Raw genomic sequence first — 17457 nt, 5'->3', positions numbered from 1 at the left:
AATTTAGTCTGGTGGGTCATCGATTCTGATAAAAGCGAATTCTGTCTTATTGAAACCTGTTTTATCGAGGTTTTACTATATACACACACACACACACACACACACACACACACACACACGCATATGCATCATAATAGACTTATATATACTGTATATACTGTATATATATATATATATATATATATATATATATATATATATATATATAGACACACACATACACACACACACACACACACACACACACACACACACACACACCGCTCGCTGGCGCAGTGGTAGCGTTCTTGCTTGCCATCTGGTAGACGGGAGTTCGCGCCTCGCTCAGGTTGCGAAAAGTTTCACTGACGAAGTGGGTGGTTACTGTCCCCCTTGAGCAAGGGGACAGGTGTGTGCGTGTGTGAAGGTCACAGCCTTGCCCTTAGATCGGACTATATGAGCTCTCAGCTCCCTTCCGGGAGGGTAAAAGCTGACGATCACGACCATCAAGTGATCCTGACCGACCCGGTGAATCACACACACACACACACACACACACACACACACACACACACACACACACGCACGCACATATGCATATGCATCATAATAGACTTTTGTAGCTTGACTCCCCACATGTCCAGGCATCCAGTGCATTGCACATGTAATGAAAATTTTTTGTTTAAAAAATAGTGGAATGACATGACATAAAGAAAGCTATCATTTGAGCTAAAGTATACACTGTAGGAAAAAGTTAAATCATTGTGAAAATTGCCATATTTCAGTAACTGAAGCAAATTGCCGTTTTATTAATGTACAAATTATATTTCAGTTATACCATAATCAGATCTTAAAGGGAGCAGTCTTGGATTGCTTAAACTTTCTGTCGACCTGCTTTTATTTTTGTATTGCTGTCATATTTTCAGAGCTGTATTAAGGTCACAGCAATGTAATCACAGCCTAAGCATATTCTGTGAGAGATAGAATAAAGAAATTGCTACTAGTATTTTCCTCATTTGGTTGCTTGCAGCATAGTTTTATATATGTTATTAGTTGCGGCACTGATCTGGATGGAAAAGTAATCATGCCAGCTTGAGTGATAAAGAACTATGAAATCATTAGTACATTGGCATTGGAAAAGTTTATGCAATACACAGTCACATTAGAAACAGATCAGCCATGACTGTATTGTACAGTAGTAAGTTGACTTATTCATAGTTGGTAGTAACTTTAATATTATTGATTGTTGTATACTGTACTTCATAGTTTAATAAAGGACAGGCAGTGGTACAAGTCATTCTAATTGGGAGATACTGTTGGACATTATATAATTGTTTAATTACTTTTTTCAGCTGAACAGTTTTCTGCAATAGTGCTTACACCATTTCCTGTGCTGCCATATTTTTTTTTAAGTATGTACATGATGGTTCAGTAAACCAGATATAACCATTGCCATTACAGCAATCCAGTAGTCCAGTTGAGGGTGGTGGTGGTGGTGTAAAGGAGGAGCCAGGACCACAGATAGACCCCAACCCTCTGCCTCTGCCCCCAGTTCCTCATGAGGTCATGCGCACAGCCTCAGAGCGACACCAGAAGGGTCTCATGTGCCCATGGATATATCAGGTCCTTACACAGGTAGGCATACTCTAAACTTTGGTGTCCTGTTGAAGCCACTTTTGATATGTTAATTTGTTTTACTTTAATTCACAGACATTCACAGTCAGAAGTGTTGGCAGTGTGAAGCATACAGCAAAAAAGTACAAGAGTGAAGAATGCTCTCTAACATTAAGAGGGAAATTAGTCCCTAGTATGGAAGGCGGGATACTGTGCTTGTGTAGGATTATTAGCAAACTGTTACTGGTGATGGTGCTGCTTATACTATTTACAGTTTTATCAGAGTGATGTACAGTAGTCCTCTGTACTTCATATAGTTACAGCATGTGAGAAAGACTAATATTTTAATAGTGTAAATAGAGCTCAAAAGAGTCTCTTATGACAACAAAATAATGTACAGTACACTCTTGTACACTTTTTGCAGGTATAACATGTGAAAAAGACAAATTTTAATGATGCACATTGAGAGGATGGAGGATGACAGTTGGTGCAGTTGATGAGAAGTGTGAATGTTAGGGGTAGGGTTGTGAGAGTCGGACTGAAAAAGACCTGGAACGAGGTCATAGAATGTGACCTCAGCGATAAGAGACTGAATAAGTGACTGCCAGAGATTGGGCAGCTTGGAGAACTGCCAGTTGGTGACCAAGGCCAATGCATGCAAGCATGTTGAAGCCATTATAAACAACATGAACAACACATAGATGAGGAAGGAGTCTGTGATATGAGTATGGAGGACTTACAGGGAATTTTTATGTATGACATCAAAAAAACACTGCTGATCTTTGTTAAGAGTTAGCTGAGATAGTAGCAAAATAAAAAGGCATGAAAGATATGTGGTTGCTAGAATGAGTGGTTCAGTATCACTGTTCCTGGAGTGAAACTTGGGTGTGTTATGTCCTCATAGTTATTATTCTTTTATGAGAATAGGGAAAAGAAGGAAGTCCAATTAAAAGTTAGTTATTCAAGCTAAGAATGATGCTAGTATTGGATGTGAAAGTATTAATTGTTTTAAGTATAATACATGCATTCAGTTCTGTACTGCATCCTGCAAATTATTGAGATATTTGCAGACTTAATCAGACTTTTGTGAATGTTTGTGAGTGATGATGTCTGGAAGTAAATGTATCGTTGAACCCTGATCAGTATCAGATGGCAGAAATTCAAAGAAATTTAAGATAAATCTGTTGTAAATTGTACTGATGTATCTGTCATCCAATCCTTTTTTGCCCCATCAAGTATGTAAGAGTTAAGAGCAAGACTGCTTATTTGCAATATATAAGGCAAATGTAACCAGTCACACTCATCCCTGAGTGGCACTATGTGAGCAGTAAACCTCAACCACTCCTTGGATGTAAACCCTTACAGGTCTCATCTGGTTGGAGTGTCTTAGCCAGCTAGACAGCCAGATGTGTGCTATAAATAATCAGTTATCACTTCCTTCCATTTTGGCTACCAGGGTGAAGTAAAGTTTGGGGTCTGCATGGAAGATGAGAACAGTCGTGAACTTCCCAATGCAGTTCTCTTCTTCCGGGCAGTGAGGCAGTCAGTCTACGCCATCCTTTACAACCTTCATCACCATACCTTCATGGCACGCAAAGCCAAAGAGGAAGGGCAGAGTGAGTATATCAGTGAGACACTAAGTAATCGACTGTGATTATATGTTGGTTTTCACTATTGCCACACAGTGATACTCATAACCAGAATGAAGGTTTGGAGTAAGTTCATGCGCAGTTCATACTTTTCCATGTTGAGTTACTAATTTCTTTTAGGGAAGTAGATGTTCCAGTCTAGTTCCTAGTGTTTGGTCATGTTTAGTTAGTAGGTGGAAGCTTAAAAATGAATCCAAGCTATCATGATGATGATGATTATTATTATTTAATACACAAAATCAGTGTAAATGTATGGCCCTTCAGGGTGCTATGCCATATTTCTAGGGAGCCACATGGAAAAATATGTAATAATAGAGGGCTACAGTAAGTTTCTGAGGGAGCCATCCAAACTTAACTGCCAGGTTTATAATCAGTTTTTCTTATGATTATAGTTCATTCTCAGTGCTGATTTCTGCAGTTTAAATATTGGAAATTACTTTAATTTATTATACATGCCATATCTCAATGAAAAAGGCAGTTTGTATCAAACAAAATTTTATATTTGTGAATAACAAATCGTAAGGTTATAAATGTTTTGAGGTGGCAATACCTGACAACTCTGACATTCAGGAATGATAGAGTTAGTCACTAAATTATCACCATCTTGGAGCACCTGATGTTCATTTGATTACTATTTCTCCCAACACAAGGAATGATTTGAATGCAATATTCATATTTCACTATTGCTTATCCAACGAACAGCAGCCGGGAGAGGGGCAGAGGCGTTCACAGGATTTTTTGTAAGGGGGGCAAAATATATTATACATATATGTGCAGTTATAATATACCAAAATACACACACTCCAAATAGGCATAGGCATATACTTACATGAGTTACATGACTTACATCAAATGCATGGTGACAGTGCATGAATCGACTCAAATCAATCATCCTTGAACAAGAACTGAAGCACCCGGGTTCCAAGACTTACCCCCCATCCCTCTCCGGATGCCCATGGAGAGGGGTCAAAGAGTTAAGTTAGGCTCAAAAGAGGGATATGAGGGGGGGGGGGAATAAAGCTCTAAATCTTTTCATAAGATTCTACAAAGGTACCTTGCCAAGATATACAGTAATCACTCAGTTATCTGGTCATGCTCCGTACAGGCAATCCCGGATTTAAGAAGCCCCTAGATGCGATATCCTGGATTAGTGATGGGGGTAGAAATACCACCCTACCCCACCTATTGTAGGCCTACCCCTGGTTTTGCAATGAGTTTTGATTTTTTTATGCCAATTTTGATGATATTTTAGACTTAAATTTCGTGTTTTTAGCCTTAGATTAATGTGTTTTAGCCACAGATGGAGTGAACACTGTCATTTGGGATACGGATTCTTGCCCATCAGATAAGGTACAAAACAGTGTGGACAGCTAGGCGACTCAGCAAAGAATATTTCGTGCTTGGCCATTGAAAGTCTAGCCTGTCATGGAATGCATAATAATTCTTAATAAATATTAATTGTGGTAGGTGGGGGTGCATGTGGTAGGTGGGGGCACTCACCATCCACTCACTCAATGTAGTGCTGCTCTCGGGTGTCTGCCCTTTCCTCTCCATCCTTCTTTCCTTCTATTCTCTTCTGTCTTTCTTTCCTTCATTCTTTCCTTGTCCGTCTGCTTACGGGTGAATTTACACTCCCTCTTCTGTCTTTCTTTCCTTCATTCTTTCCACTTCCTTCAGCCTGTGGGTGACTCTACACTGAGTGACAAGCCAAATGGTTTCCTGTGCACCAGGAAACCATTTACTACACTGGATGGTAACCATATAACCAAATTATGGTGTCTGGTGGTTTAGTGGGTAATTATTGCGTTCCAGTCGGATTGAGCCGGTGAAAGTTTATATCCAAGGGGTGGTTGGGGTTGATTGCTCATGTAATGCCACTCAGGCATCTTAAATGTCGGGACCGGCTGCCTGGCCCCGGGCTCCTGTGCTCCTCATGGGGCGGTGTGGGGTTGGATGATGGATGGGTGGATGGATAAATATTAATAATTTTGAAAGACTTGAAGGTAAATTTTTCATGCACTGATGAAAACTGTGACATCAATAAGTCATGTTTTCACATTCAAACTGTTCAAGGGAAAACGCTTTGAAAATACAAAGGTATTTGTAAGTAGATGTTGGAAAATAAGAGAGAAGAAAATAAAGGAGCTCAGCAACCAGAACAGTATCTAAAATAGGATAAAGAGGGGCCATTGAAAAGGCTATCCCGATCGCGTCATCGATTGCATTCTCCATCATAACATCAACGATTTTCCATCACAGTGTTTCGTGTTTGATCTGACCTGTCATGGAATCTGTAATAATAATTCAGAATAAATAATAATTATGAAAGGCTTAAAAAGAAAATATTTCCAGCATTGACAAAAACAATGATTGATAAATCATGTGTTTACATTCGGGCTCTTCAAGGGAAAGCGCTTTGAAAATACAAAGGAATTTTGTAAATAAATATTGGAAAATAAGAGAGAAGAATATAAAGGAGCTCAGCAACCAGAACAGTACCTAAAATGGCATAAAGAGGGACTGTTGGAAAGGCTGTTCCGATCACATTATCGATTGCATTCCCTGTCAAGAGAATTCCCCATCAAAACATCAGCGAACCGTCACAACAATAAGCACTTTTGACGATTCTGCATCATTCATACATTGTTATTATGCATAACAGATGTTTACTTAATTGTCCCAGGACAGTCTGATGGTGGAATTGTATACAGTGCTGCTGCTTCCTCTCAACTGAGTTTGAATGTAAGTCAGAGATCACATTCTCCAGTGACTTTGACTGGGTACGAGCGAGATGGGCACTGGTTTTAGGCCGAGGTTAGCTTCATTTACAGCTGTTAGGCCATTTAGAGTGGCTTTATTTATTTATTTTTTATTTATTTATTTTTTTTTTATTTTTTATTTTTTTGACTCATTTGGGTGGGTTTAGGACTTGGCAGGGGGGGAAACCCAAGGCTCAAAAATGCATTGCTATAATTTGCATGTTAAATCTACCCTGAGATACGATACCCCACCAAGTGATGGGTTTTTGCACAGCCAATTGCATCGTTAAACATGGGTTTGGTTGTATATGGACATTAGGCCTTGGCTTTATTAGGTCTGTATCCGGATTTATTTGTCCATACCTGGACATAAAGGTTCTGGGATTGGCGGCCGGCTAGCCTACAAAGTAAAAAACGTCTGTCGGGTGGCTCACTGGCCTCTCTGTCCACGCGCAGGTAATAGACCGTAACCCACAAGCAGAGCAAACAAAGCTGTCCAGCTCTTTACTGAATGGTCAAAGTCCCCCGGCCCACCCGATCACCGGTTACATATTGGCAGCAAGTGAGTAATGTGCAGACTGAGTGCTAATGCCTATCTGACTTCCAGGTGAATGGTAAAAGTCCCTAGGGTGCCCTATAAACTCAGAAATTGCCATCAGTGCATGAATAATACAGACCGTAACCCACAAACTGAGCGAGAATGGCTGTCCAGCTCCCAACTGAATGGTTCAAGTCCCCAAGCTGGCCAGATTAGTCAGAAACTCCCTGCCACGCACAGCCATCTGCATCCTTACTGAATGGTCAAAGTCACATTACCACCTGGATTGTTCGAGCACTCCTTATGCCCTTGATGTACGGGCACCCAGTGTTTCTGCCATGTTGCAACATTTGCCTGGGTAAGTGAAAAGGGCCCTTGTGCTCGTTGGTCAGTGTGCCGCATTTTTCTTGTATACTCGTAGCCAAGCATGGGTAGAGACATGACAACACCTTACACTCCCCAGCGATACTGCACCTCAGTTCCTGCCTTTGTCTCTCGACGTGTGGACGTGCTTGGCCGATGGAAAACAACTGTAGCTTCTATTGTTGCATTTGTGGTGGTGCCCTACCTTCTGCAGGCCTTAATCTTCCTCTGTGGTATTCTTATGTGTGTGATGATGGCTCCACCACCACCTGAGAAATGAAAAAGGAGTTTTTTTTTTTTTTTTTTTTTTTTTTTTTTTTTTTTTTAACCCGCCCCATCCCGGAGACGTGAATTGGCACCCTCATATGATGTGCACTCATATCCCGGAGATGTAAATTAACACGACAACATTGCAAGGACATTGCAAGGTCCCTAATTTGCACAATTTTCAATTTCCGCGAGTGATTTTTGGCACGTATACACGGGACACCTTCCTCTACAAGATGCCAGGCAGGGACAATGCCTTACCCAGCATGACCTCCCCCACCCCCCACCCCCGCATGACCTTTTCTCAGCAATTCACCTGTTATCAGTGACCTGGCCAGTAAAGCCATGTCATGCCACGGTACGAAATTCAGAGCCAGAGTGATTCCCCAATCGATGACAATGTGGAGGACAAACATTAGAGGAAGAAACAGTCAGAAATGATGATCAGGTAATGTGGCAAAAAAAGGTCAGGAATGGTGATGAGTTAGTGAGTGAAACAATGCTTATAATGACTATATACTACCGTTTGAAAACCAGTATACTCTCGTACTACATATAAATTCGTACCAAATAAATAAATAAATACCGTTTATGAGTGGTGTAGAATAGTTATCCTCCCATAGAACTTGTTTTCTTTGCAGCCAGCCTGATAGAAAACCCTGTAAGGTAAGGAAGTACTCCTACCTGGATCGAGTATTTTAAACCTCAGGTGAGCAATTTCTCTTTGAATTTTCGATGTTTCTCACCAAAAGCGGATGTTTGAGCCAAAAAAAAAAAAAAAGGTCCAAAAATGTCGGGACTGGGGCGTACCACTGCCCAAAAAATGTTGGGATGGGGCGGGTTAAACAGACCATACAAAGGAAAAACAAATGAATAAAAAAAAAAAATAATCCATACTCCAGATTCCTGGTGTCCTCCATTCATTAAAAATCTGTAATAGTTGGACTTGAACAGCTGTAAGTTGAAGTTTAGGGGGAAACATCTTTGGGGAAGCAAGTTCCGAAGAGATGCAGTTCAAGGAATAAAAGATTTCTGATAGGCAGAAATTCTGCAGTATGGCATTGTCGCATTCCAGTCATGAGTGCTACCAGATGCCCATGTTGCACAAGGGAAGGCATGGAGAGGTGGTGCAATGGATGCACTTTCATCTGAGCATTTGCCATAGAAGTATCTATGAAATAATGCAAGGGAGGCAACATTCCATCTTTCCTGTAGGGGAGGTAGTTGATTTCTAATTGCAGAGTTATTAATAATTCTAACAGCTTTGTTCTGTATTTTGTCTAGTTGTTTTAGTGCAACCTCTCCACATCCACTCCACAAAGGTGAACAGTATTCCAGCTGAGAGCACACATGACTCTTACAAACTATAGCCAACTGCTCCTTAGTGAAGAAGCTTCAAACTCTGTACAGGAATCCAAGTCTCTCTGTGGCAGTTTTAGCAAGTGATCTGACTTGAGAGGTCCAGCTGAGGTCTTTTTTAAGTGAAACACCAAGAATTTCAATACTTTTGGAGATAGGAATATTAATAGCATTGAAGGTATTACAGGAGTATGGCAATGTCTGTCTATTAGTAAATTGTATATAGTTGGTTTTACTAGCATTAAATGAGATAAGGTTATTTTGTCCCCATTCAACAGTCCTAGATAAGTCTTGATTTATGGAGATGGCTGTACTGAGTTGAGTTAGAGATATTAAACTTTGTGAATGGGTGTTTAAGTGTGAATGAAGTGTGAAGTTCTGAGTCATCTGCATATGAATGGATGGCATCATGGGTGACAGATAAGAGATCATTAATATGAATTAGGAGTGGGGTTGGAGCCAAAACTGATCCTTGTGGTACGCTGGTGTTAATTGGGTGGAAATTCGAAGGGACATCATCACCTTTTATATTTGTCATTAAGATATGAGGAAGTCAGAGGAACAAAAGACGTTAGTCCATAGCAAGAGAGTTTGGATAGCAGGGAATGGTGCCACACTTTGTCAGAAGCTTTTGAAATATCAAGGGCTACCACATGAGTTTCTCCATGTTGGTCAACTGGTTGATGGATGGTGTGAGTCAGGAGATTAAGTATATCATGGTGGATCTCTTGTGGCGAAAGCCATACTGTCAATCACTGATTAAGTTGTTGGATTCAAGATGTTTAACTATGTGCTTTTTCATTACTATTTCAAATACTTTATCAAGAGAAGATGTGATAGCTATTGGTCTTTAATCGGAGGGGTCAGAGGAACTTCCTTTCTTCGGAATTGGGTGGATATTGGCTTCTTTCCAAGAGTTAGTAAATGAAGAAGCACATATGCATAGTCTGAATAATTTGGCTAGAAACAAAGCAAATTCTGGGGAGCACTTTTTCAAAACAATTGTAGGAATTCCATATGGGCCTGGAGCTTTGTTGTCGGTAAAATGTCTAGGATGGATTTTACGTATCTGGTCTGTATTTTAATCCTTTGAGGTTTTCGAGCTTCTGCCGATTGTGTGTGTGCCAAATTCAGCCGGGTGCACATAGAGTGCACTGTTGTGCATTGATATTTATACTTAGTCAGCCACTGTACACAAACCTTTTATGGTAAACTAATGAATGTGGTACCATTTTAAAACTGAATACTTACTCTTTATCATAGTGTGGTTGAAAAAGGTGAATACGATAGCTAAAAGGCCAGTAGGACGAGTAGAAGTTAACTGAAAAGGAAAAATCGCAAACCCTTCTGTAGAAAAATATTGTTAAAAAAAAACAAAAAGATTAGAGTTATGTGAAATTTGATAGCACCATGTCAGTCTACAGTAAATTCTCTTTCTAGTGATATATAGGTCATGACAATTTATGTTAGTTTTCTCAGAGAAAAGCGAAAGCTTTTGTTGTCACGCTGGCAAATATCCGTGCTGGTAATACCAATATTATTCATGGTAAAAACCTACTTATTATTCTTATCTATCTGACGTACTCGTCGCTGTAAAAACAAATAGTTGGAAAAGGATAAACAGGAGAATGTATGTGGAACAGGGCCAGATAGGAGATGGAAAACATGCAAAAAAAAAAAAGAAATGTTTCGTATGACTAGGATTCGAGTCATCAGAATCTCAACAGTTGGATTTATGATGATGCGAAATCGCGTCGTCGGAATCTCAAAGGGTTAAGTGGAGCAGTTCCTGGAGAGTCAAGTTCTAGTACTGGGATGTTCTGGCTGAGTCTTCCTATAACATAGAATTTCTGGCAAATGTACTGGCAAGGGTTTTTGCTTTACCACACGGGTCATTTGTAATGACTGGAGAAGTGTGAGATATTGGGCAAGGCTTACACTGACTGGCCAACCTCAAGCATTCTGCGTGAATATGTCATGGCCTGTTCAACCTTGTTTGATATCAAGAAATCACAGGACAAGCTGGCTCAGTACAGACAGGACTACGGCAATACCACTCGAAAAAGCAACTGTAAGGTGATGTCCCAGTCCCGACATGCCAGCATCAATGCGTTGGCTTTGGTTCGGCTCTGCCAGCAACGGGGCTCCAGTGTGCTTGTACTTGGGACAAAGTTGAAGGCTGCAGCCGAGAAGTTTGCATGCCAACACAACGTGCACAGCTTCCAGGCATCTGAGGGTTGGACCTTCCCGCTTAAACTTTGGCATGGACTTACTGGCCGTTAGGCATATGGTGAAGCTTTGGACATGGCGGCGGAGGATGTTGAGCCATTTTGCCAGAAAGTACAGCGCCTGATCGAGAAGGAGGGCTTCACTCTCGGTCAGGTGTACAGTGCTGACAAAACTGGCCTGTTCTACCACTCCTTCCTCACCAACACCCTGGCAGAAGAGACAGAAAAGACCGTGTCTGGTTGGAAGTTGTCCAAACAACATGTCTCGATGTTTTGCTGTGCTAGTGCTAACGGGATGCACCACCTCAAACCCGTAATTGTTGGATGCGCAAAATAGCCACATTGTCTCCCAGGGTTAATGTATAGCCTGCCTGTTGTGTGATACCATTCAGTGAATGCCTGGTTTACCTGTAAGATCCTTAGAGATTAGTTCCACAGACACTTTGTCAAGGAGGTTATCCGTTATCAAATGGAGGAACTTGGTATCCCTCGCAACCAGGTGAAGGCTCTCCTGATTCTTGATAATGCCCTTGCACATCTGTCAGAGAAGGATTTGGTTGCTGATAACAGCTGTAGTAGGTGCATGTTTCTGCCACCTAGTACAACTGCTCTCATTCAACCAATGGACCAAGGTGTTATCGTGGCAGCCAAAAGACTGTACCTATGGAGTTTCCTCTATGAGGTGATGGTGGTGCTTGAGGACAAGGAAGGGGTCAACACACATGGGGATCAGACCTTGGAGAATCTGCAGTGTTACAACATCAAGTCTGCGTTGTTCAACTGGGCCAGTGCTGGGAAGGAAGTCTGTCAAAACCCTGGAAAGTGGTTGGTCTTGTCTCCTTCAGGGATGTGAGGCCTTGCCTGACTTTGAAGGATTTGACACAGATGATTTCCACCTTCAGCTGTGGAACGCAGGTGAGGATGTGGACAACAGCAGTGATGATCCAGGTTATCAGAAATTGTCCAATGAGGAGATCGCTGCTGCTGTCTTTGTGGGGCCGACAGAGGAAAATGACGAGGGCAAGGACCCTGACTGGCCACCCCACTACTCCATCACCCCTTCGCCTTGGTGTGCTACAGGCCAGCATCGAGCAGGTGCTCATGTATACCAAACACCCTCATTGCTACAAGGTATTAGTGTGGGACGCTGTTATCCTCCGACAGAATCGCTGCACCTATCGTCAGACAAATATCGACTCTTTCTTCAAGCCCACCAGCCCCTTCTCCTCATAGCCACCACCACCACCACTACTACCCTCTCGACCCCAGTCTTCACTCTCAGACCCACAACTGAGCACATCAACAGCTGTTGAGTCACTGTTAGACATGAGCTTGTAGCTGTCTTCAGAGTTTCCTGAGGTGGGTAGGGCTCCATTACCTCGCCCCACAACCCTGCTCATCAGTTGGCTTCAGAAGATGGAGGAGGAGGAATTCTTTGGTCTTTGCAAAGTTACAGTTTTAGCCACTAGACTACATGAGATACCTGTACACCTGTTGGAGCCTTGCGGGTTACAACGCCTGTTTTACATTCACTGGGTGGTAAGTATTGTTTTTGTGTGTGTGTGTGTGTGTATGTGTTTAGGATTGTATTGCATATTCCAATGTGTGTTTTTATGTCTAAAAACAGCTGAAAGACTGCAGAATGCTGCCAGCATTAGGAGGGGTACTGTGCACATAGGTAGAGTTTTGTGTTTTTTTGTTGTTTGTGCATTGTTTTCTTAGTGTTTATGATTATACATCATATTCCAATTTGTGTTTTGATGTCTAAAACCAGCAAAAAAAGACCTCAGAACACTGCCAAAATTAGGAGGAGTTCTGTGCATATAGGTTGGATTAGGGTACAGGGTTGGGTATAGGTAGAGTATGGGTCACAGTCGAGGATATTGCTCCGTATTCGAACTTTGTTCCTATCTGGATATGTCTTCGGCTCGGTTTTGTTGGATAATTGAAGGATTACGGTATTTTGTTTCTGCTTAACCCCTACACGCCAGGGGTTTTCCGATGTTGCATGCTCCTCCCTATGGGGGATATCCCTGACAGAAAAAATACCCTTACTTTAAACCCTAATATCTGCCAAACTATAACAGCTAGAGAAAAAATTAAAGATACATATGTATCATCAAATCTTCCTCTTTCAAATGAAAGTATCCCCACGTCTCTAGGTATCCCCGTCGATGAGGAAGGATAAGTTAAAGTTCAAAGGGTAGTGGGAAGATGCTTGCGACTGTACATGTCAACTGGCGTTGCTCCGCGCCCAAAATCATGACTTGTATACACGTCAGCCAGCGGTTAGGGGTTAATACTGTGTGTGAATAGTAAACGTCAGGTTTTTTATTTCTTTGCTTTTCACGCTTTGCAGTGTCTGTACAAAATTGTACATATTGTTATTCCTCTACATAAATATCTTTTTCGTAACTTACGGGAGTAGGCTGTAAGGCCAGCAGATCAGGGGGTTACTCCCAAGGGGAATAAAAATGCTGGTGGTAGGGAGAGCTGGAGATCCCATTTCATTAGCTACCAGAATACTGACCATCCCCTTTTGCTGACCTTTTCAGTGTGACACTAACATGGAGAGTAGACCAGCATACTCTCCCAAACACTTCTAACTATCTCATGTACTACACCCCATGCACTTTACTTTTCATACAGCATACTCCACTGCGTCACAGGGGTTGACTCCAGGAGGGGCACGCGGCCAGAAAATTTGCACCCACTACCTAGTGGTGGACCTATTGAGAGGAGGCACGACAAGGGCTCAGACAGTGTAGATTTTGAGGCCGGGACGGGATGGGGCTCGAGCCTGTGCTAGAGGGTACAGGACATTGCGGTTCCCAGGCTGCCCTTTTTGCCCAATAGAGAGGGGCCCATACCTGGTAGTAGCGCCCCAGGAAGCTGCCCTATCAGTGGGTGTATAATGGTAGATCAGTTGCAGTGCCAAGGCACACTTGGAGGTTGTCCCTGTAGCTGACCTTGCAGGATGCCCTGAGGCCACTGCCACAGCCACTGGTCATAGCTGGTGGGCTATGGGTTCCAAATGCCATGCCTGGACCTGGGACTGTGAGGGTGGGTGGGGCCTGTGTTATGTCTTTCCACATTATTTATTACTGATTATGACAAAAGAGAAAGAAATTCAAAGCAAGCCTGAGGACACTAAATCACCAAAGGGGTCATAGTGGCATCATGGAATGTGGGAAGTTTGAGGGGTAGAGTGGGGGAAGTAGTTGAGGCATTGAGTAGGACATGGGTGGATGTGGGATGTTTGCAAGACATCAGGTATAGGGGAGGATCAGTCAGAATGATTGCTGGGAAGGAATATCATTACAAGTTGTTTTGGTAGGGTAGGGTGTGTTGGGGTGTTGGTTCAGGAGAAATGGGTGGAATATGTCATGTATGTAATAAGTCAGAGAAAGGATAATAGTAGTGGAAATTTTGTTCGTTGGGATAATGTTTGCATTTATATCAGTGTATACACCACAGGCAGGCTTGGATGAGTTAGAGAAGTATAGATTCTGGGGTAATTTAATACGTGTACTAAATGGTATGGGGGATGATGAGATTGTAGTTTTGGGAGGGGACTTAACCCGTTAACTGTTCTATACAGCTTGGGCTGTTCTGGGTGCAACTGCTCAATGCAGCCCTGGCTGCGCAGGTGAATTTCGAATATAGTGCCATGGTGTCCAAGGCTGACCCATGCAAGCATGTTTAAGCCTTCAAAACCGAAACCGAAAAAGAAAAAGACAAGAAAAGAAAACGAAAACCATACATTCGAATAGGGGATCAGACACTCTGATGTTCATCCATGGCTTTACCAAGGTAAATATTGAGCCAATATTTCATTACTATAATACTTTGGCATGTGCTCTCTCAATTCCTAAGATAAAGTTTGGCCTTTGGGAAATTTCATTTTTACCCCTATGTCTGCACACCACGGACGCCTCCAAAAGAACCACCATGAGCAGTTAACTGGTTAAATAGTCATGTTGGTGAAATAGCTCAAGGATATGAAGGAGTATATGGGGGATGTGCATGTGGTACAAGAAATGAGAAAGGGGAAAGGATACTTGAGTGTGGGGAGGCAATGAACATGATTGTGTGCAACACACGTTTAAAAAAAAAAAAAAAAAGAGTAGGTTGATTACATACAAGTCTGGGGGAAATAACAACCTGATAGACTATTTCCTGGTCAGGAGGACTGATAGGAGGTTCGTGAGGGATGTTAAAGTTATAGGGAGCAAGGAGTTTGTGCAGCAACACAAGTTATTGACATGTGACGCGTTGCTTAAGGAGCTTGTAATGAACAAGAGGACCTGTGCACGTAGGAGGGAAGTATGGAGGTTGAAAAACCAAGCATTAAGGGATACCTTCTATAGCGAGATGAGTAGAATGGTGGCTGAACAGGGAGCTGTTGAAAGAAGTGTTAATGAACAGTACAGAGCTTTCAGGAACAATCTCCTGAGAGTTACTGATTCAGTGTATGGACAAGGGGCCCCCCCAAGAAATAAAGTAACTTGGTGGTGGGATGACAATGTAGAAGCTGCAGTTAAGGAGAAAAAAAGTCTTTTCTGGGAATGGAGAAAGGGAGGTAACAAAGCGGAATACTTGGTTGCCAAGCTTAGGGTTAGAAAAGAGGCTTACAGGGCAAAGTCTGATTCTCGGAGACTTTTACTTGATAACCTAAATAGTGTGGGAAGGAAGAAGATATTTAAGGTGGCAATTCAGATGAAGAGGGAGAAGAGGGATATCATAAGATGAGCAGTGTGGGAAGAATGATGAAGACAGAAGTGGTGAATAGTGGAGATATTAACCCTTTGAGATTCTGATGACGATTTTGAGTGTCATTTCAAACGCAGCCTCAGAGATTCCGATGATGCTTTAAGATACTTTTGTATAATATTCACCATAAATTGCATTTGAGCATCATAACAAAGAAACTTTGGCAAGATGTCATGGGATGGTTGCTTTGTGCATCGTGGGTAGTGCACACATGGTATGATTTATGGCTTTGTCTCAGGGCAGGGAACAAAGATCAACATAAATATGCGTGATATACAGGGAACGGGAATCGTGTTGAAAGGATCCTGATTGATTACATGCTTGCACAGAGATCGATGCTGGGAATGGTTGCTGATATGAGGGCCTTGAGAGGACAATGTGAAGGTCTGTAAGATCATATGATTGTGGTATGCAAGTTCAAGCTGAGAGGAGTGAGGTGGACCAGGAGAGAGAGGAGCAGTCAGGGAGAAAAACTGAAAGTCAAGAGCTGAGAATCAAAGAAATGGCAGATGAATATAGGACCTAAGTAGGGGAGGAGATGGAATCAGTGAATTGGAATAAAATAAATCTGGACAACCTGTGGAAAGCATATGGAGATTTCTTAGTTAGGAATCTTAAAGCAGTGTGTGGTGCGGCAAAGGTAACAACAAAGAAGAAAGGTAAGGCATGGTGGGATGAAGAGGTTAAGAGAGCAGTGGAGGAAGAGAGGAAGAAGTTGCTAAAGTGGTTACAGGACAGGGTTTCACTTGAAATTCATTCATCGTTCATTCATCATCCAGTCCTATGCTGCCCCATAAGGAGCGTAGGAGCCCGGGGCTAGGGAAGTTGGTCCTGATATTTAAGATGAAAGTGACCAGTCTCACTCATCCCTAAGTGGCACATCATGAGCAATAAACCCCAACCACACCTTGGATATAAACTTTCACCGGTTTAATCTGATTGGAGCATCGTAATTACACACTAAACCACCAGGCACCAAAATTTGGTTATATGGTTACCACTCATCATAGTAAATGGTTTCGTGGTGTACAGGAAACCATTTGGCTTGTCACTCAGTGCAGAGTCACCCACAGACAGAAAGAAGAGGAAAGAATGAAGGAAAGAAAGACAGAAGTGGGAGTAAGAACTGAATATACTGAGAGCAAGAAGCATGTGAAGAGATAAGTGAAGAGGAAAAAGGAGGAGGTACTTGATGATCTAGGAAGAAAATGAATGCAAATTACCCTGAAAATAGCAAGTTATTCTGGAAAGAGGTGCGGAAATGTAGAAGTGACAGTGGAAAGCAATGTGAGTGTGAAATTATTAACCCAGTGGGAACTGTACACAGTTTTTGTTGATTTGGAGAAGGCCTTTGACAAAGTCCCTAGAGAGGTGGTGAAGTGGGCACTGAGAAAGCTTGGGATGGAGTGGCTGGTTAGGGTGGTTATGGCCTTGTATATGGGTGCTCACACCCAGGTAAGAGTGAATGGAGATTTCAGTGATGAGTTTTCCGTGAACGTAGGTGTGCATCAGGGATCAGTTTTGAGTCACTTGTTTTTCATTGCACTTGAAGCCCTCTCACATGACTTCAGAAAGGGACTCCCATGGAAGATGTTGTGTGCTGATGATTTGGTGTTGATTGCAGAGAATGAAAGGGAGAGATGGTATGGGGCACAAGGGCTTAACCAGTGGATTGTGCAATTACCTTTTTTTTATCTCACCCCATGGTGTGCAAAAAATGAAGATTTTTTTTTTTTTTTTTTTTTTTTTTTGTTTTTGTTTATTATAAACTTGAAGATAAACATCCAGGGCATCATTTGGTGAAAAAAAAATCCCTCTCTCTCTCTCTCTCTCTAGCTCTCTCTGTCCGTCGTTGCATTGGGCCTTGCGTAAATTTACGTAGGGGAGTGGTAAAAAAATGATTTAAAAAAACAAACAAAAAAATTGTT

At 42.0% G+C, this 17457-nt stretch overlaps 1 protein-coding gene across 1 annotated transcript in view; it reads left to right on the top strand.

Annotated features, from left to right (window-relative positions):
- The window catches only part of LOC145406484 (constitutive coactivator of PPAR-gamma-like protein 1 homolog), a 172033-nt gene that overhangs the window by 105700 nt on the left and 48876 nt on the right, over window positions 1–17457 (top strand). The window contains exons 10-11 of the mRNA XM_080277639.1: window positions 1441–1614; window positions 3050–3209. Coding sequence (XP_080133765.1) covers window positions 1441–1614; window positions 3050–3209 — 334 coding nt within the window. The remainder of the gene's footprint in view (window positions 1–1440; window positions 1615–3049; window positions 3210–17457) is intronic.

This window comes from Coenobita brevimanus, chromosome 70 (assembly GCF_032717465.1).
Source record: "Coenobita brevimanus isolate Jiangsu-jjx chromosome 70, ASM3271746v2, whole genome shotgun sequence".
Classification (NCBI taxonomy): Eukaryota; Metazoa; Arthropoda; class Malacostraca; order Decapoda; family Coenobitidae; genus Coenobita; species Coenobita brevimanus.
Note: the sequence above shows the minus strand (reverse complement) of the source record. Positions and strands in the feature narration are given on the sequence as shown.